Genomic DNA, 21,552 nt, shown 5'->3' on the forward strand with positions numbered 1-21,552 from the left:
TCCAAGCATCTGAGAGGACATCTACACCAATGTTTGCCTGCAGGAGAGGGACTTGCTGGCTGGGAATGCCAAATAGGGAAAGGTTTCCAGCAGAATCCCTGGGGATGGCTCTGCCTTCCAGCCAACCCCGTTCCGGCCTCGGATCGGATCCAGCTTTTCCTTGTGAATCTAGCAGTCCGTTGGCCCATGGAGAATAGGAGGCTTCAGGGAGCGAAGAAGATCTGAGAGTGAGGAGGAGCAGGGAAGGAGAGGCCAGAGACGAGAGCATCTCCCGAGCCTGGGAAGCTGGTTAGCGAGACTCAGTCTGATCAGGGGACAGAGAGAGCACAGGGTCTAGAAAGTAGGGAAGAGCTGGGTTTGAATCCTGCCTCGAGCACTTAGCTCCATGACCCTGGGCAAGTCACCTACTCTCCTAGCTCCACTTTGATTCACTCTAAAATGGGGATAATAAAGCGCCCCCCAGGTTCAAATGAGATCACAGATAAGCGGATTCGGAAACACTGAGAACACAGGAGCTGTATTTGGGGAGGGGGAGGGGGAGGGAACGGAGAGGACCACGTCTCCAGGCCCTGCAGGTTCATGCCTTGACCCCACGAGGTGGGGCGGACTGCTCCGAGAGCTGAAGAAGTCGTGTCAGCTAATCTCCAGAGACGTGGGGAGCGGCACGAGCCCCCTAGAGGCTTCGGGCCCAAGGCCGGCCCAGCTTCTCTCGCCGGCTCTCCGCAGCCCTTTCGAGGGCATTCGCAGTCCCCGTCGGCGCATGGCTGCCCGCTTGGGACGGTGCAGCAGGCCCTGGCAGGAGGGTGCGTCACTCTGGTCTTCAGCCCAAGCAGAAGCCCCCCCCCCCCGCCCCCCGAGGGTCCCGCCCTCCGGAGCCCGAAGGGGCCTTCCGTGGTGGAGCCGGCGCGGCGCAGCTCTCACAGATACGCCCTCATGGCGCCCGCTTGGGACGGTGCAGCAGGCCTGGCAGGAGGGTGCGTCACTCTGGTCTCCAGCCCAAGCAGAACCCCCCCCCCCCCCAGGGTCCTGCCCTCCGGAGCCCGAAGGGGCCTTCCGTGGCGGAGCCGCCGCCGCGCAGCTCTCACAGATACGCCCTCATGGCGCCCGCTGTCGTGGGGCAGTACTGCGAGTAGAGCCGGGCCAGCAGCACCCTGGAGGTGACCTGGAAGCGGGCGCCCTGGCTCTTCTTGTTCCACACGTGGACGGCGTAGGTGTCCCTCAGCAGCCTGCGGGATTCTGGGAAGCTGACGTCTTGGAAGTAGCGCCTCCAGTCCTGCCACGCGACGGGGTAGAAGGCCTCCCGGGGCAGGGCCCGGACGCCCCGGCAGCTCTGGCCCTCGCGCAGGCTCTTCTCGCCGCACCACCTTTTGAAGACCCTGGTGACGAGCTGGGGGCCCTGGTGGCCCCACACCCAGCCGTTGTAGTGGTCCACGAAGTCCTGCATGCACAGCCGGATGAAGTCGTGGCCGGGCTCGAAGGCGAGGAAGGCCCCGTTGAGCATGTACTTGGACTGGGCGCCCAGCGCGTTGCTGAGGTTTGCCAGGCTCCTGAGGACGATGAAGTCCGTGTCCAGATAAACGCCTCCGAACTTCCACATGAGGGCTATCCGGGCGGCGTCGGACAGGACGGGGAGGAGGTAGGGCTGCCACAGGTGGGCGATGGACGCGTACCAGCCGGCCAGAGGGGTGCCCTGGAAAAGGCCGGCCAGGTCCAGGGCCCGGAACTCCACGTTGGGGAAGCAGCTGAGCAGGGAGACGCCCAGGTTCCTGGGCAGGGAGGAGTTGCTCCCCGCCAGGCCCTTCATGAGGACCACGACGCTGGCCCGCGGGTGAGTCCTGGAGGCCGACTCCACGGAGCACATGAAGAGAAAGCCGGGCTCGGTGCGCTCCGAAGTCTCCACAAAGAAGATGTCCCCGGGGCCCCCCGGGCCGGGAGGGGCGCGGGGGCACGTGACCCCTGCGGGCACGCGGGGCAGCGGGCTCTCGAGTCGGGGCTCCGCCAGCCAGTAGAGCGTGACGGAGACGAGGACCGCGAGCTTGAGAAGGACGGCCCACAGCGCGCACTTCAGCACGGGCACCCGCCACTTGGCCATGCTTCCTGCCAAAGAAGGGACACGGTCACCAAAGAGGCCCGCCGGCAGCCCCAACCCCGCTTCCCAAAGCTTCCAGCCAGGAAACCCCAGATGGGGTGCCCCCCACCCCGGGGGCGCGGGCGCCGTTCTGCTCATCCCCTCTCCTACCCGTGCGGCTGGCCTCGACCGAAGGAGAGGAAGGGCCAAGCACCCCCCCCCCCAAGGCCCTCTGGGCAGTGGAGGCACGATGGCCCGTGGGCCAGACATCGCTCCTTCCAGAGATGCTCCTTAGCCCCCAGAGGGGAAGGTGCCAAACACACTGGGTCAGAGGCCACAGTGACAAGGATGTGAGAGTTCAAGGGAGGGAGCAGGTAGCTGGTACAGTGGATGGAGCCCTGGGTTGGGAATCAGGAAGACTCGGCTCCCTGAGTTCAAATCTGGCCCCAGAGGAGCTGCGTGACCCTGGACAAGTCATTTAACCCTGTTGGCCTCCGTGTCCTCCTCTGGAAAATGGGCTGGAGAGGAAGGAAACGGCAAATCACTCCAGTATCTTTGCTAAGAAAACCCTACATGGAGTCAGGAAGAATGAAATGAACGAGCACCAGTAGAGGATAGAGGCAGAGGCCAAGCCAAGATGGGGCTTAGGGGCAGCGGGAGCTGAAAGCACGGACAACCCTTCCAGAAGAGGGTAAAGAAGCGAGCAGATCGTATAACAGGCCTGGGAACATGAAGCCTAGAAAAGAGAAGATCAATGGGTTGGACGCTAGAAGGAGCAAAGTGTTCTGTTTGGCTTCAAAGTAGGAGGAACGAGGAGAAATTGCCAGAAGAGAAACGTGCCCAGGGAGCAGGGAGGTAGTGAGCTCTCAGTCACTCGGGAGCTTCAAATTAGGAATGGGTAGCAGGGGTGAAGAATACAGCTCTGAGATGCTGAGTCCTGGGGCCTTGGATTTCCTACCCTCGAGCCTCCTCCCCCTCTTCATCATCTTCTTCCTTTAAACCCTCACCTTCTGTCTTAGAATCAACACTGTATATAATGGGTCCAAGACAGAAGAGCGGTAAGGACTAGGCAATGGGGGTCAAGTGACTTGCCCAGGGTCACACAGATATGAAGTGTCTGAGGCCAGATTTGAATCCAGGACCCCCCTCTCAATCCTCTGAGCCACCCAGCTTCCCCTACAATAATCTTTTTTTTAGCTTTGTAATTAAAAAAGAATTTTTTTTGCTAATGCAATGACATGTAATAACAAATTTCCATGTTTTCTGAAGTCATGTGATCCCCTGATCTCCCTCCCTCCCTTCTTCCCTGCCCCCTCCCAGAACTGGCAGGCGATTGCATCTGGGTTATCACACAAAACCTATTTCCATATTGCTCATTTTTGTAAGTGAATCATCTCATCAGACCCAAACCCGAACATAACCCCAACAAACAAGTGACAAATCGTGGGCCGTCATCTGCATTTGGGCTCCAGCAGTTCCTTCTCTGGAGGGGGATGGAGGCTCCTCAGGGTTGTCCTGGATTGTTCTATTGTGAAATCTCTTCCCACAATGATCTTCTGGCCACACTTGCCTTGCCCTCTAGAATATCTGTTTGGAGACCTGCTGAAGGGACTGAGGATGCTTAGGTGGGAGCAGGGAAGATTCCAGGGGGACATGTCTGCTGTCTGCAAGGAGACCAGAGGGAGCAAGAAGGCAGTTAGACAGAGGGAGTCCGATTCCAGATCTACCGAGGGGATACTCCCTACAATTAGACTTCTCCGAGAGGACGTTGAACCACTGGACGTGTGGGGCTGCCTCCAAGGTCCCTCTGGCTCTCAGACTATCTTCTCCTCTTCCTCATGCAGTCACTTTCCAAAAAGCCGTCTGCCATTTGAAAGGATGCTGCTGATCTAACTGGCTTCTGGGTAGCTCTGGGGCCAGGGAGCTGGCCAAGAGTCTCCTTTTCCCCACTTGAGCTAATAAAGGCCAGGTCCAGAGGTACCACTGGCTGGCCACTGCTAAGCTCTCCTCTGTCACCTCATCTTGGTGGCCAGGGCGAAGGGAAGAGAGGGCCTGGGCACCGGGCAGTTTAGTTGCCCAGAAGTTCTTGATTTGCATTTTTTTTTAAATCCATGGAAGAGCACTACTGGTGGAGTTGTGAATGGATCCAACCATTCTGGAGGGCAATTTGGAACTATGCCCAAAGGGTGCTAAAAGAATGTCTGCCCTTTGATCCAGCCATAGCACTGCTGGGTTTGTACCCCAAAGAGATCATAAGGAAAAAGACTTGTACAAAAATATTCATAGCTGCACTCTTTGTGGTGGCCAAAAACTGGAAAACGAGGGGATGCCCTTTAATTGGGGAATGGCTGAACAAATTGTGGTATATGTTGGTGATGGAATACTATTGTGCTCAAAGGAATAATAAAGTGGAGGAATTCCATGGAGACTGGAACAACCTCCAGGAAGTGATGCAGAGTGAAAGGAGCAGAACCAGGAAATCATTGTACACAGAGACTGATACACTGTGGCACAATCAAATGTAATGGACTTCTCCATTAGTGGCAATGTAATGACCCTGAACAATCTGCAGGGATCTATGAGAAAGAACACTATCCACCTTCAGAGGAGTAACTGTGGGAGCGGAAACACAGAAGAAAAACAACTGCTTGACTACATGGGTTGAAGGAATATGGCTGGTGATGTAGACTCTAAATGAACATCCTAGTGCAAACATCAACAACATGGAAATAGGTTCTGATCAAGGACACGAGTAATACCCAGTGAAATTGTGTGTTGGCTATGGGAAGGGGTGGGGGAGGGGAGGGAAAGAATATGATTCTTGTAACCAAGGAATTGGTTCTGAATTGACTAAATAAAATTTTCCAAAAAAATTAAAAAAAAATTAAAAAGATAATTTAAAAAAAAAAGAAAAAAGTCATAAAAGAGAACAGAAGGAAGTTCAGAGAGAGAGAAGCCCAAACCAACAGGACAGCCTTGAAACAAACTGGCTGGATTCATTATAAACTGGGGTGGAGGTAGGGGGAAAACAAGAAAAAAGGTGTGTGTGAGAAAGCTGGTTTTGTACCTGATCCTGTCTTTCTGCTCTTTGTCTACAAGGATATTCTTGTTTAAAATAATGAAAAACATGGAAAAATTCTTTTCAAAAATAACTTCCTGTCCTCAGACACTTCCCAGCTGTGTGACCCTGGGCAAGTCACTTGACCCCCATTGCCCAGCCCTTACCTCTCTTCTGCCTTGGAGCCAATACATAGTACTGATTCCAAAACAGAAGACAAGGGTTTAATAATCATAATAATAATTTCCTCATTCAAGATTCATTCAAACATTTCTTAAGCCAAACTCCCAGGCTGAGATTAGATGCAGTCACGGCCTTGGTGGAACCTCCTAGTCATCTGAATATCTGGAAGTGGAGGGTTCCTGGGTCTGAGGAGCTCCTGGTATGGAGGCTCCTTCCACTCTTACAGATCAACGCCCCTTCTAGGATACAGACAGAGATACTTGGAGAGAGAGGATGGATGAATACGTAGATCTCGACCTATTGGTCTAGAGCTGAATAGATGGATAGGCAGACAGACAGACAGACAGACGGATGGGCAGATGGATAAATGGACCTCGAAGGACCTTTCCAGCTAGACTGTTCCTAGGGCCTAAGAGATGGAAAGACTCCTAGAGGCCACGGAGTCCCAGCTGAGTCCAAGGCCCTGAGACACTCAGATGTAACCTCCTGTAGTCACATCTCGACTTCCTCGAGGGTGGACACCTGGGAAGGAGACTGGACACTGAGGGAAAGTGGAGAGAGGAGAGAAAGAGCGACAGGAATAAGGACTCGGAGACAGGAGTTAACAACTATGGGCCGCATGTTGCCGTGCTGGCCTGATGGGATTGAGAGGGGGCTCCACACGGCCCTCAAACTCTTACGGGAGAGTTTAGGGATGCGGAGTGGGAGGTAACTAACGAACACGTGACACGGCAGAGGTTTAACATTGGCTGAGTTGACAATCACGCAATCAAAGAGGAGGCGGCGAGTCAAACGTGGACTTGGAAAGGAATGTGGCCCAACTAGGTGGGAGCTGGGACCCTGTGGCCAATAATGTCGGGCTCCTAACTCTTTTATCCTTTGGACTGGAGACTTGGCAATGCAACGATCGGTGTGTCACCTGGCCCTGAGTCCGGTAAATGACCACATGCATGGGATGCAATGTCGATAATGCCTCCATGATGCTAATGCACCTGGTACGCCACATCAGTCGTGCCCAGCGTTGCCGGCTAGTCCGCAGCTCAGATCATGTCGGGTCCCAGTCAGGAACGCTGAGCTCCCACGCTGTAAGAGTAGCCGGAAAGCTGCCCCCAAGGCCAAGGGTGACAGAAACAGCTGTTCTCCGGGAGCTGGAGGAGGGTAAGAGGACACGTGGCTCAGAAGAGGGCCCAGGGCCCGGGTCCCCTTCCCAGTCCTCCAGGCCCTCCTACCGGACTTATTCCGATGGGCCAGCACCCCCTCGGTCCATCCGTCCGTCCATCCATCGTCCATCCATCCATCGGCAGAGCAGAAGACAAATGATGCCCCAAGTCGAATGTCGATGTTTCTCCTCCATTTACAACAGAGGTGCCATTAAACAAAGCGTCCAGGCTGGCTGGGAAGGGGCCCGCCTCTGCCGGAGCAATCCTGGTGAGGCACCTGTCCGTGGCGCGAGCCCAAGGGTGCCGTTGCCAGGACTTCTCAGCCAGACACTTCCCAGGAAAGCGGCCACATTTGTTGACCCCCCTCTGACCTAGGAACATTTCTCGGCAATGATATGAGTGGGTCCTAAGGCTTGGGCTTTGTCATCCTCAGCCTCAACGGGGAGCTCAGTGACATACGTTCCCCGGGCTTGTTTCTCTTATTTTTAGTCTTTCACTTTGGGGTCAGAGGGTCTAGGATGGAGCGAGAGCTGGAAGGGGCCTCGGAGGCCAGCCCCCTCATTTTACATATCAGGAAACTGAGACCTCCGTTCCTGTGGAAGGCCCAGTTCCTGGGAGGACGGGAAGGACAACTCAGCATACGTTCCAGCTGTCTGACTTGTTTAGCAGTGCCCAAAGCAGGGTGCCATTACTTGGCCGAGGTCCCCTGGGTTTATAAGCCCATAACTGGAAGGGGCCTTAGAGGACGTTTTCATCCATCTCCTCACTTCCCACATGAGGAAACCGAGGCCCAGCTCAAGTGACTTGCCTAAGGCCACATAACCAGTAAAGGGTCTAATTTCTGTCACATTGCTCCTCTCCAGGGAAGGGGTAAAGAATGGGTGCGATGCGATTCCTGGGAGGGTGGCAAGGAAAACCTCAGCATAGGCGTCAGGCCGGGCCTCAGTTTCTCCCTCTGTAATATGGAGGGGTCTCTGAATTTTAAGGCAGCCCTGAAGACCATCTTCTTGGCAGCCTCTCCCTGCCTATGCAGTCGGGAGGGCAGGGGAGGAGGAAAAGCCATTTTTGCATTCTCCGGCTGGGTTTAAAACAAGAAAACCCCTCCTGGCAGAGACGGGAGATCAATTCTAGGCAGCATAGGGGAGGGGTGAAGAGAACGTAAGCACCTGCTTCACGGCTCTCGTCCAGTGAGGAAAACCTCACTTGGGGTTCACTTTCAGATGCTCTCCCTCCCACCAGCCCCTCCCCAATCCACAGAGAAGGCAAGCAATGTGACAGCACTTGTATGATCATACATGTGAAGCCATGCAGAGCATGTTTACATATGGCTGCGGTAGGAAGGAAGTGCAGGGACAAGGGAGGGAAGGAGTAAAGGAAGGAAGGAGTAAAGGAAGGAAGAAGGGAAGGAAGGAAGAAAGGATGGAAGGAAGGAAGGAAAGAAGGAAGAAAGGAGTAAAGAAAGGAAGGAGGAAAGGAGAGAAGGAAGGAATGAAAGAAAGAAGGAAGAAAGGAGTAAAGGAAGGAAGGAGGGAAAGGAGGGAAGAAAGGAATAAAGGAAGGAAGGAGGAAAGGAGGGAAGGAAGGAAGAAGGGAAGGAAGGGAGGAATAAAGGAGGGAAGGAAGGAGGAAAGGATGGAAGGAGGGAGGGAGGAAGAAGTTTTAAAAATCTGCTCCAGTGTATACTCAGACTCCATCAGTCCTCCCTCCAGAGGTGAAATCGTTTTAATGGTGGGTCCCTTGGAATGGCTTGGCTTGTTGTGCCCGTCAGAGTAGCTAAGCCACTGCTCCATTACTGCCATTAAGGATGACTTTCCCCAAAGAACTCTCCAAAGGCAGCCCCCCTGGGCTCCAATGGCACTAAAATAAGCACCGAGTCCAAATCAAAACCCAGTCCTGATCCTCACGTGGCTGAGCTTTGATGGAAGGGGGCCAGCCAGGGTGCTTGGCCAGTCTCTCCCCCGTTCTCTTGCCCGCTCCAGCACCAGCTGCCAGAGAGGGTTGTGGGAAAGAACTCTGGGTCCAAACGTGGGCTTGGGCACTTGCTGACTGTGTGACGCTGATGGAAATAACAACACTCGTACTCCAATTCGAGTAAAGTGATAGAAGGCAGCTGGGTGGTGCAGTAGTGAGGGAAGCCCCTAGCGTGTATGCCAGGTACGGTGCTAAGTGCTCTATAGATGATCTTTTATTCTCACAACAACTCTGGGAGGGAGGTGCTGTTTTTCTCTCCATGTTATTCTTGAGGAAACTGAGGCAGAGGTTAAGTGATTAGCCCAGATCGCATTGCTACTAAGAGCCTGAGGCTGAATTTGGACTCTAGGGGGGAGGGTGCTCTGGCACCCTGCTTCTAGCAGTTTCCCGAGGAGTCTAGGACGAAGCCCACCTCCCCACCTCCCCAGAGGCAATTCACTTTGGAGAAAGATGGTGCTGGGCTATGGCCAGTGCAGGCACTTGTTTTCCTGGACTCTGAACACTTGTTACAACGGGTTTAATCTTCCTTCTTTCCATCTGGGAGATGGGGAAGGCATGAAGGAAAGCAAAGAGGCTTCAGGTAATTGAAAAGAATGTTTTTAATTTGAAATGCTTGTTGACTGATGGCCAGAAGGGAACATCCTTCTTCCAGGTTCAACTCAGCTACCAACCCCCCTCTGGGCAAGTCTCTTCCCATGATCCCAACGGCAACTGCTCGCTTCTTTGCCATATCTGTTACCGCATTTTTTCAGTGAGTGATCAATAAATATTAGGCGCCTACCCGATGCCATGCACCGTTTGCTGGGCTCTCCTTTGCCCCGCTTGTCTCCATCTGCTTTATGTTCATCTGTGTGAATGGCAGAGTGGATTTTATTTCAAGAAAGGAGCCCTCCTGGGTTTTCTCACTGAAGCTATTGGTCCATTCCTCAATGGACTTAGGGGGAGCCACGACAATGCTGTTGCTCTAGTTATGTCACTTCAGGAAATGGCTTTACCTTTGTAGTTGTGTCCATGCTGCAGTCGTTCAATTGGACACTTAGCTTTGCCATTTTAGATGACTTTATGAAAAAAACAGGCTGGCAGACTAGACTAAAGGGAAGCACACCAGTGGGGGCTTGTGAGCTCCAGAAGGGAAGAGAAGTTCAAAGGAGCCTCCCGTTTTTTAAAAGACACCGTCTATCTTTAAGAAGGTGCCACATGGTGTAGTCCGAAGGAAATATCTCCAGGAAGGAGAAGCCCAGAAGGGAGAACATGGGCAGTTAGCCCCTGCCATATTTGGTGAGGGGAGCAAAATGCCTTTCAGTGGTGTCTGAATCAAAGTTGGCCCAGAACCAGTGCCTGAAGTCCATTATGCTGACTTTCCTGAGTTATTCCCCCAAAGAACTGACTACTTAGTCATAGGACTTAGAGTCAGAGAAGAGTGGAAAAGATCGGCTCCCCAAACTTCCCACTGAAGACCCCACTGGAATTTGAACCCAGGCTCCCCGACTCCAAAACTCAGTGCCCTTTTCTGGGATGCCTGGAGGTTAGACCTGTCTTTTGGGGGGGCAGGTCTTGACCTGGGATAACATTTCTCGGTATGGGGGAGCAGAGCTTGGACTCAGTCCTAAAGACCCTTGCTTTCTTGGGAAGGTGGGCCGGCCCCCCACGAGGAAGCCCAGGGCACCGAGGACAGAAAGCTGACAGCACCCTCCTTTCACGCTGTGCTCAGCCTCACACTGTGGGTTGATCAGTACAAGACCAAGTCCTCTCTTTCAGCCGCTGGTGGCTCCGGCTCAGCCACAGCGGCTCAGTGCCATGATTCTTTCACCCCCTACTAAGGCCTCACAAATCATCCAGTTCCCATGGCCACTCCAGGGCCAGCCCATCCCTTACCCCAATTTCTGCCCTTGAGTTCTCAGATCCTCTCATTCGTGAGGCTGAAAATACATGCTCCCATATCCCTGACTCCTGGCCAGTTGGGGTGCCCTGGGTCCCTGGAGACGCCGACTGGCCCTCCATGTGGAAGGTACAGAGACTGCTGGCAGCCCCTCTGAACCCAGCTCAGCACAAGGAGTGCTAATCATCAGGAGTGAGGTTGGCTGGCAGGGCCTCGCCCTCTCAGCACCGCACCCTCCCTCTGGCAGCAGCCCCTTTCCAGCATCCCCCTGGCTTCCCGTCTCCCTATGGGCTGCCTGCAGACATGCCAAGATCTCTTCCCACCTTTAATGATCCTCCATACTCCCTCCTCTCCACCTGTCAAGCTGCTCCTTCTCGGTCTCCTTTGCTGGGAGGCCTCTGGTCCTCTGCCTGTAGCCAGCCTCGGTTACTCTCATCTCCCCTCAAATCCTTGGACCCAGCTCTGCTGCGCGCCTCGTCTCCCACCTGGTCTCCCTGCCAGGAGGCTTTCATTGCCTCTCCTCCTCCCCCAGCGGCTGCCCCAGGTGATCTTCCTAAAGGTAGATTGGCTGAATAGGCGAGCATCTTGTAACTGGGGAGATCTTGGGAAGGACCGTGGAGGATCGCTTTGGGGAGTCAAGGAGGGGACCCAAAGCTATGGCCAATTGTGCACTGCAAGCTAGGCAGGAAGGGAAGGAGGAGGGAAAGTCAGGGAGGACAGGGCGTATGACTCAGTGGACAGAAAGGGGATGCCAGCAAAACCACCTGAGCTTCTGAGCCCTGGCTGGTGCCCCCAGAGGGCCAAGGAGGCTTTATCTAGTCTGGGGATGCCTAACAGCACAGAAGCTCCAGGACAAAGGAAATGAGAGCCTCCTTCCGGTGGCCTCCTCCTTCCTTTCTCTTCCTCCCTAAACCCCTTGGCATCCTCCTCCTATTTGTTCTTCCTTTCCCCCAGCCTCTGAGAAGGAGGTGACCCCTCTGGGAAGGGCTCCCAACTCTTCCACACGCAAGCTTGAACCCATCTCCTCCTGCCATTTTCTCAGGCACATTGTAGCTCTTCAACCGGCTCCTCACCCAAGTCTTTGCTCTCCTTAAAGATGTTTCATTAGTCCGCACCACCCTTTCAAGAGCCTTGTCTTCTACCTCTCCCCACATAACCAAAGTCCTTGACAAAGCTTTCCCTGTCGAAGAGCCTCCTTTCTCCTCCTCCCAAACGACACCCCTAAGTCTTGGGTCCAAGCACGGTGCTGGCTCAGGCTGGTGACCTCATCAGGCCCCACGGGTCCGTAGGCAGCCCTTTCCCAGATCTGGGCGTCCAGTCCTAAGTTGGCCAAACTGCCCCGGCCATATCGGCAGCTAGACATCCTGGAGACACCACCACCACCACATGTCCAGACCAGGACTCATTACTCCCCCACTTCTTGCAGACTTCCTGGCTTCTGTTGAAGGCACCAAAGGCCTTCCAGCATCCTTGACTCTCCAATCAGCTGCCAAATCTTGCCTACCTCAAGGATGCCTCCTGCATGAGTCCTTTCACTCCAGCCAGTAGTAGGGCCCCCATCACATGCCATTTGTAACAGCCGTAGGTCTGCCCCTACCCCAGCCCATCCTACACACTGATGCCAAAGCAATTTCCCTTAAGCAGATCAGACCCCAGAATTCCATGAACCCAGCAAGTCCCACGGCTCACACTGCTTTGGGGCTAAAATAGAAAGTCCTCCATTCCACTTGTTTAAAACCCTTACCTTCTATCGTAGAATCTGCACTGTGGATTGCCTAGGCGACTTAAGTGACTTGCCCAAGGTCACACAGCTAGGAAATATCTACAGCCACATTGAACCTAGGGCTTCCCATCATTAGGCCTCAATCCGCTGAGCTATCTAGCTGCCTCTTCATCATTTCTTACAGAACAATCTTCTTCCACTCGCTTAGCCATTGCTCAATGGAGAGGCATCCCCTTAGAGTTCAGTTCTTCACCACCACAAAAAGACTCGCTCTTGATATATTTTTGTACGTGTGGTTCCTTTCCTCCCACTTTGACCTCTCTGGGGTAGGGACGGACACTATTTAGGAACTTTTTCAAGAGAAGCTTGCAGCAAATCTTTCCCCCCAAGTAGTTCCCTTTTAACTTTAGCTTGAGTTGTTTCACATAGTGAAATCCCTTTAAATTTGACATAACCCAAATGATCCATTTTCGTTTCTGTGATCCTCTCTATCATGGTCATGGACTCTCCTCCTCGCCATAAATCAGATGGGTGATTTCCCCTCTGGTTTGTTTTGTGAGTTGACCTTTTAAATCTGGATCCCCGATCCATTTGGGGCTTATAAGGTGGCATAAGAAATTGTAAAGCGTTGTTCTCAATCAAATTTCAGTCCGAAGCTTGTCACAGGAGTTTTGTCAAAGAGCGAGTACTTCGATCAGGAGCTGAAGCCCCTGTGCTTGGTGAATATTCCAGATGGCCACACGTGTGTCTGTATGCTGTGTGCCTAACACATCCCACTGATCCACCTCTGTCACCAGTTGTTCCAAGAATTAGTTTCTATTCTAGTTAGGGCACAAGCACTGCTAAGTCTTCTTCATTCCCACTTTTCATTATTTCCCTTGCAATCTTGACCTTCTTTACTTCCATCTGAATTTCTTCATTATTTTTTCCAGGCTTGTGAAGTAATCCTTTGGTAGTTGGATGGCATGACACTGAGCAGTTAATTAGGTAGTGCTACCATATTTATGATATTGGCTCGTCCTATCCAGGAGCAATGGATTTTCTCCAATTGGTCAGGTTTATTACTGTAATCACAGGTCTGTAGTTGTATTTATAGAGTTCTTGCATGCATCTTGGTAGGGAGACAAATAACTTCTACATTCTGTAATCATTTTAATTGGTATTTCTATTTCTTCCTGTTGCATCTTATTGATATCACAGAGAAATGCTGCTGACTTGTATATCTATACTGCAGGTTTGCAAAAGTTGTTATTTCAATTAAGTTTTGAGTCAGTTCTTTAGGTTATGGAAGCACAGCTACTTACAACATCTGTAAAAAGGGCTCATTTTGTTTCTTTTCCTAAATTTCTTTCTCTCGTTTTACTGGGACAGGCAACATTTCTATCCTTTGCCAAATAAAAGTGGCAACCACAAACAGTCTCTTGGCTCACCTCTGAATTTATCGAAGCATATTCTAGTTTATCCTTGTTATAAACAATGATAGTTATTGGGTTTGGAAGGCTACAGTTTATCTTTTATTCTGGTCTGTTATTTTCAACAGCAAAGACCTTGTGTATAATCAAAAGCTTTTTCTCCATTGGTATTGACACCATCATGGTTTGTTAATGTTTCAACCATGGTTTAATTACATTTATTATATTTTTCTAATATTGAATCAACCTTGGGTTCCTAGTATAAATCCAATCTGGTCATCACATATCATCTTTGCGATATTGTTTTAGGTTCTTTAATGGAATTCTGTTTGAAAGTGTGATATCAGGGTTAATTAGGGATATAGGTCTCTCATTTTTTCCCCTATTTTTATTCTCCCTGGTTTAGGCATCATTTTTTTCTTAAACTTTGGTACCCAGAACCGAACTCAATGCTCTAAAGGAGGTCTGAGAGGGCAGAACACAGGGATTCTCACCTCCCTGTTCTAGAAGTCATGCCCCTCTTAATGAAGCCCAACAACATACTGCTGCCTCATTGAGCTTGCAGTCCACTGAAATCTCCAATCTTTTTCAGAACCCCTCTCTATTCCTGACTGTTTATCTCATGCTTATAAATGACTTTTTTATTGTAAGTGGAAGAATTGCCAGTGACCCCAAGTAGATTTCATTCTATTAGATCCAGCCCATAGATTAGATCCAGCCCAATGCTCTAGCTGCCAAGACCTTTTTTGATCCTGCTCCTATCATCTGCTGTCTTACTCATCCCTCCCAGCTTTGTCCTCTGCACATTGGATGGCCATGCCATCAGTGCCTTTATCCAAGTCACTGATATACTATCGTGCTGAAAGGAATAATAAACTGGAGGGATTCCATGTGAACTGGAAAGACCTCCAGGAAGTGATGCAGAGCGAGAGGAGCAGAACCAGGAGAACACTGTACACAGAGACTGATAACACCGTGGCACAATTGAATGTAATGGACTTCTAGTAGCAATGCAATGGTCCAGGACAATTTTGAGGGACTTATGAGAAAGATGCTAACCACATCCAGAGGAAGAACTGTGGAAGTGGAAACCCAGGAGAAAAACATTTGCTTGATCACATGGTTTGATGGGGATATGATTAGGGTTTTGGTATTAAAGGATGGCTCTACTGCAAATATGAATAACATAGCAATAGATTTTGAACAATGATATATGTATAATCCAGTGGAATTGCTTGCCAGCTCTGGGAGGCGGCGGGGAGGGGGGGAGATCATAAATAATATAACCATGGAAAAATATTCTAAAAGATAAAAAAAAATTCTTTGGGGAAAGAAAAAATCATTAAAAAAATGTAACCTTGGACAGAACACTTGCCCCCCAAGGCATATATTAAGATATGCCATGTCCCCTCTTAGTTCAAAAGGAACTATTCCTAAGCCCTGTGGCTGACCCCATTTTTACATGCTCTAGAAAAGCCCAGGGTCTAGATCTATGATCTTATTGGCACAGGAAGCTCTCGGGTGAGAAAACTTCTCTCACCAATGCAGGTTGCTACTTTCTCTTCCACTTAACAACTTAAGAGCTTAAGTCACTTGCCCAGTTCTCCATACACACACTTGGCTTCTTCTGGAACCATAGAAACCTCTGAGAAACAGCTCACATTGCACATGGACCCCCATAGGTACAAATATTTATAGCAGCTCTTTTTCTTTCTTTTTTAAAATATTAAATGAAATTTTTAGAAAATTTTATTTAGAATATTTTTCCAAGGCTACACAATTCATGATTTTCCCCATCTCTCTTCTCTCCCCCCCAGCTGACAAGAAATTCCATTGGGTTATACATGTATCATTGTTCAGAGCCTATTTCCATGTTATTCATTTTTGCAGCGGTAGTGGTAGTAGTCTCTAGGTAACCGAGGATGACGATTGTCTTTGTGTGTTTTTTGTGCACAAAGACACCTGTGCATGAAGATTTAAGTGGAAAAGTCGATGCACAGAGACAGTCCCGCTCTCTCGGCGTTGGAAGCCTGGGTCCAGTGGCACGAAAAGTCGTTACACCTGGAGACTTCCTCAGCTGCATTGGATGGCCGTGTTGTCTTTTGTGCTCCAACACGCCCTAAGCACTCCACAGTGCTTTGCTGCGTCGCCCTCTCAGCCGTTGAACCTTCTTGTTGGTTTCTTCTGCCTGTTCCGCCGAAGCAGTCTTCACATGCTGGGTGAGCAAAGCCCTGGTTCACCAGGGGTCCACGATGACCCGATGGCTACTCTCACAAGGTTTAGCCGGCCTGTCGAAGCCGTTGCCCGGGGTGTGGCCGCAGTAGAACAATCATTTAAACATCAAAGCCCTAATCATATCCCCATCAACTCATGTGAACAATCATATGTTTTTCTTTTTTTCTTAGTATTTTAAATTTAAATTTAATTTTTTAATTTAAGTTAATTTATTTAGTCAACATTATTCCTTGGTTACAAGAATTATATTCTTTCCCTCCCTTCCCTCCCCCCATCCTTCCCGCAGCCAACATGCAATTTCACTGGGTATTGCATGTGTCCTTGATCAGAACCTATTTCCACATTGTTGGTGTTTGCATTTGGATGTTCATTTAGATTCTACATCCCCAATCATATCCCCTCGACCCATGTGATCAAGCAGTTGTTTTTCTTCTGTGTTTCTACTCCCACAGTTCTTTCTTCTAAATCCCTCAGGATTGTCCTGGGTCATTTCATTGCTGCTAGTAGCAAAGTCAGTTACAATCGATTGTGCCAGTCTCTGTGTATCAGTCTCTGTGTACACTGTTCTCCTGGTTCTGCTCCTTTCACTTTGCATCAAGTCCTGGAGGTTGTTCCAGTCCCCATGGAATTCCTCCACTTTATTATTCCTTTGAGCACAATAGTATTCCATCACCAACATAGACCACAATTGGTTCAGCCATTCCCCAATTGAAGGGCATCCCCATATTTTCCAATTTTTTTGCCACCACAAAGAGCACAGCTATGAATGTTCTTGTACAAGTCTTTTTCCTTATTATCTCTTTGGGGTACAGACCCAGCAGTGCTATGGCTGGATCAAAGGGCAGACTGTCTTTTAGCTCCCTTTGGGCATAGTTCCAAATTGCCCTCCAGAATGGTTGGATCCATTCACAACTCCACCACCAATGCATTAATGTTCGACTTTGCCACATCCCCTCCAACATTCATTACTTTCCTCTGCTGTCATGTTAGCCAATCTGCTAGGTGTGAGGTGAAACCTGAGTTGTTCTGATTTGCATCTCTCTGATTATAAGAGATGTAGAACACGTTTTCATGTGCTTATTAATAGTTTTTATTTTTTCATGTGAAAACTAGCACTCTTTTTCTTGATATGGCAAAGAACTGGAGGTACATGGTGCCCATCCATTGAGGGATGGCATGTGAATGTAATACTTTCCTTCTGTCTAACCAGACCATCATGGTGCCAGGCTCCTGGAAGGTCGGCCTGGAAGTGCCCCTTCCAAGCTCCTTCCTGTCCTGGTGTCCACACCCTCTGCTTGTGCCTTTCTTTTGAAATGATCTTTCATTCGCACTACCAGTATCTTATATGGCCACCCATTAATTAGCCTGTGAGCTCTAGGAGGGCAGAATTTTGCCTAAATATCCCCAAGGGTTGGCCTAATTCCTGGTGCATCTGGCACATTGCAAGCACCTACCAAACACATGTTTACTGTTCACCTGAGCCTGTGACTCTCCCCTTCCTCTGCTCTCCAGGCCAATTAAAGCAGCCTGAAAGTCACTCTCTTGGGTGATATGGCACAGGGCGTGCCTCCTCCCTCCCGGTGTGGAATGCCTTTCTTCCTCTTCTCCATCTCAGAGGCTTCCAGCACTTCCTTCAAGGCTCAGCAGCTTGATCTGGGTTTTTTTTCCTCTGGAGGTGGGGTAGTACACCCTGGATTTTGAACTGCTTTGGAATTGTTTTTCTTCCCCCATCCCCCCTCAGGTAGAGGGTCAACGCCTGGACCGACAGGGCTGTCTAGCTTTGCTCTTGTATGCCTGGTGTCCATATCTGTGCTTGGCACACAGTGGGTGCTTACTGGTAAGAGACCAAGCTGGAGGCTAAGGCCAGGCAGCTCAGAACGTTTCCTTTCTAATCCACCCAACACTTCCTGGTCCTCCTTGCCCAGGCACAGTGTGTTCTTCCCAACCCAATTGTTGGCATGGTTGGGGGGGGTAGGGGGGGTGCCTTTCCTAGCCTAAGGCCCAATCCCAAGTGAGAAGAGCCAGGCAGGAAGGGCAGGACCTCCATCCCTCCTGCCCAGTGGCCCCAGAGCCCCTTGCAGATTCCTGACCCTCCCAGGACAAGCCCAGGACAACTAGGGATCCCTGAAATGTGGCCTTGTGGCCTCCGAACTCCCAGGTGTGAACCAGGGTGGCTCACCGCCCTAGCAGTGAATGGCCGGCCAGACTCCCTCACACTGCAAGTACCCGAGGGGGATCCCCAAACAAAGGGCCACAGACTAGTCTGTCTATAGAGTGGAAGACCATCTCTCACTGGCTCTCCTTATCTCCAGGTTACAGGTGGGGAAATAAGGCTGAGGGGGAAGTCCAGGCTCAGCCAAAAGGGCTCAGGGATCATCTGCAGGAAGACTTTTCGCTTCCAGAACACCCACAAAGCTCACCGGGCAGGAACGTGGGGTGGGGAGAACAGGAAGGCAGCAGGAAGATGGGCATGGGGGACAGGGGAAGGAAGGAAGCTGGTTTTTTGATTTCTGAAAAATTCACTTTCCCAAGAGGACTCTGGAGAGAGGCCATCGCCAAGGACACTTTCCCTCCCACACTGTTGGACGAAGCTCTGGTCTCCACTCCCCTCTGGCCCAGTGAAGAACGAAGGAAATGGCATCCTAAAATCCGATTCCCAGAAACTCCTCCCTGAGCCTCTCCTTTCTGCCACCCCCCCCCAATCTATCCAAACATGACAATCACATTGAGAACTTCCTGTGAAAAAAATCCAAGCAATTAAATCTGACCAAAGACAGTCAGAGCAGGCCTGTACTTGCCCAGGCTTTCCAGCCTCCATTAAGCCTCAGCTGAAAACAAAAAACCTGACCCAAAACCCAAAGCCTGGCTCCAACCAAGTTTTCCGGTAGTTGTTAACAATGCCCAAACTCCAAAGTGTTTCCGCTGAGGAAAAACTGATGGAATGGGTTGAGGCCAGAAGCTCCCTGGTGGGATCGCCGGGGTGGGCAGGCAGCATGACAGAGCCAGCTTTGGTCAGGAAGACCCCGTCCCAAGGGTCTCCTTTCTCATCTTCCAATATTTCTAATGGAATGGCCCATGGTTCAGGGATGACAAATGTGGCCATCCCATCATCCCTCTGCTCTCATTTCAGTGGGGGATACCATCCCGCTTTAAGCCTGTGCATCACTTGAACTCAGCCCCCAGGGCCAATGAATAGAAAGTCTAGTCATAATGGGTTCCTTTCTTTTCTCTTTTTTGAAACCTTATCTCCTGTCTGGGCAACTAGGGTTAAGTGACTTGCCCAGGATCCCCAAGCTAGAAAGTATGTGAGGTCAGATTTGACTCCAGACTTGGGGCTATCTAGCTAATCCTCAAAGTGGTTTTCTTGCCACCTCTCAGCCAAGAAGCTGGATCTCCCATCTCCAAGCCAACATGGCAGAAGGGACAACATGGCACTCAGAGGCACAATATATCTTGAGCCCACCTGTATAGGTAGGTGCTGGCAGCCCCCTGCCCTGCTGGGATGGAGGCTTGAGGCAGGCAGAGCCTGTTTGGATTGAGCATTTGGCCCAGGAATCACAGAATCTGCCAGCTGGAAGAGACTTCGGCAGCCTGGCCTCCCCGCCCCCCCCCAAGTCTCAGCTCCAAAAGGGGCTCCTCCAGGCTCTGTGTGAAGGACTCGGAGGAGAGGACATCCCCTTCCCCTGAGGACAGCTGGGGCCACTTGGGGAAGTCTGAGGCCAAAGAGGCCAAGGAAAAACAAATTTGACTCCCCAGGCCAGGCAAGGGTTCTTCATGAGGCGCCTGCACTTGGAATCAGAAAAACTCGAGTTCAAATCCCATCTTAGACATGAGCTCTAGGACCCCAAGGCAAGTCAATGAACTCCTTTTGGTCTCAGTTTCTTTATTTATAAAATGTGGATATCAATAGCACCTACTTTATACTTCAGCAGTTAATGAGGATTAAAAATATACGTTGGGGCAGCTAGATGGCTCAGTGGATAGAGTCAGGACTAGAGAAGGGAGGTCCTGGGTTCAGATGTGGCCACAAATGCTTCCTAGCTGGGTGACCCTGGATAAGTCACTTAACCCCCATCTATCTCCTAACCCTTACAAGCTCTTTTGCCTAGAAACCAATCCTCAATATAAATTCTAAGACAGAAGGTAAGGGTTTAAAAGGAAAAAAAAATACATACATATATATATATATATACATACATATATATATATATATATGTATGTATGTATGTATGTAAAGGGCTTTACCAATCTTAAAGCTCTGTGAAAGGCTCAGTTTCTTGCCTTTAGGGACAAACCTCGGGACGTCCCCGGTGTGTGGGCACTTAAGCCCTGCTTGCCCCGACTGGTCCTAGAAGCAACCCGGAAGCCCCTGATCGGGTCGTTTCTAAAGCCTAGATTTCCAAGAGATCCTGGGCACGGCGCCCATCACGAGTTCATTCAGCACCAGAGGAGCTCCTGGAGGTCGGGGGCCTAAGTGGGGGAAAGGGCGGCACCCGCAGGCAAACATGCCTCTTAGCCCCTTAACGTGCCCGCCTCAGTTTCTTCATCAGTAACATGGGCCTCGCAAGGCGGCTGGGAGGCTCCTCCGGGCTGGCGCTGGAGACAGAGCCATTTGGAGAGCACCGGTCCCACCACTCCCTCCCCTCTGACAAGTGGGGCACCTGAGCCTCCCGCTCCCAGGGCAAGAGTCCCAGGAAGACGAGCTGCAACAGCAGGAAGGCCACTGGTCCTGGGTTCAAGTCCCACTTGCCATGTCACTCACGGCCTGTGTGACCCGCCCCGACAAACAAAGGGCTCGGCTTTGGACCGCCTCAAGCCAGGGTGAGAAGATTCCCCGCGAGAAAACGGCCCCTCGGGACGAGAGGAAACGAAAAGGGCTTCGGCCAAGCCAACCCAGCGAGCGAACCAGCTACCGGGGCGGGAGGCGCCTGGAACGAGGGAGGGGCTCGTGCTCTGCGGCCCCCAGCCCTCGGACCCAACGCCACGACGTCCGCACACCGAGGGGCCGAGCCTCTCCGTGTCACCGTACCAATAAGAAGCGCCCCCGTTTCCCTGGCCCACCCGGCTCGGACTTCATTTGAGCCGCACAACGGCCCGGGGGAAGCTGCGCTCGATCGTCATTGGCCTTCTCTGGGACGGGCAAACGGAGGCCAGCCTCGGTGGCGTAACTCGCCGTGGCTGGGGCTGAATTCGAACTCGAGTCTCTCTGCCTCTGTCCACAGTGCTGCCGGGCTGCCTCAAGTGCCCTGGAGCCCGGCCCCTCGCTTCCCCGCTAACAGCCCCCGGCGTCCTGGCCGCCCCCCTCAAGCCCCGGCCGGGGACCCAAAGCGCAAACCGAAGCCGTGCAGGCCGCGAGCCCCTCGGGTCCGCTCCCTTCGTGGTTCCCGACCGACGGACGGACCGAGCGGGCCCCGGAGCCGGCGCTGGGCCTGCGGGCTGCTCGCAAACACCGCGCACCCGCCCCCTCCCCCGGGACCCCGGCCGTCTGTGCAGGGCGCGGCCGCCCCCGGGGCCCCCGCGCAGCCCGAGGAGCCGCACCTAGAGGAGACCACTGGCCCAGGCCCGCCTCCCTGGGCAGCCCCACTCACCTCCTGCGGCTCTCGGATGCTCCCGCTCCACTTTGGTCCAGACAACTTGGAACTGCAGGCTCCACCTCCCGGGCGGGCGCCCCGCCCCGCCCCGCCTCCCCTCCCCTCCCCTCCCCTCGCAGGCTGGGCGCCCAGCTCCGATGTCTCGTCTCCCCGGAGTCCAGGCCAATTAAAGGGTATGAATAATGGACGCCTCTCCGCGCCGGGCACCCCCGGCCCACGGGACCCCCCTTCCCTCCCCACACGGACGCTGCCTCCAGCAGGCCCTCCCTGAT

General features: G+C 51.9%; 1 protein-coding gene across 1 annotated transcript; it reads right to left on the reverse strand.

The window, feature by feature from the left end:
* Positions 1-490: 490 nt before the first annotated feature.
* On the reverse strand, positions 491-21,348 carry A4GALT (alpha 1,4-galactosyltransferase (P blood group)). Its single transcript, XM_007502796.3, has 2 exons — positions 21,278-21,348; positions 491-2,097 (listed from the first exon to the last, which is right to left on the reverse strand). Exon 2 carries the CDS (start codon positions 2,090-2,092, stop codon positions 1,082-1,084), a length of 1,011 nt encoding a protein of 336 aa, XP_007502858.2. The 5' UTR covers positions 2,093-2,097; positions 21,278-21,348; the 3' UTR covers positions 491-1,081.
* Positions 21,349-21,552: the final 204 nt, after the last annotated feature.

The sequence above is a fragment of the Monodelphis domestica genome, chromosome 5, assembly GCF_027887165.1.
Source record: "Monodelphis domestica isolate mMonDom1 chromosome 5, mMonDom1.pri, whole genome shotgun sequence".
NCBI lineage: Eukaryota > Metazoa > Chordata > Mammalia > Didelphimorphia > Didelphidae > Monodelphis > Monodelphis domestica.

Bases quoted from the DNA above. Each gene is read 5' to 3' on its own strand.
- A4GALT (XM_007502796.3), bottom strand. From the start codon at position 2,092: ATGGCCAAGTGGCGGGTGCCCGTGCTGAAGTGCGCGCTGTGGGCCGTC.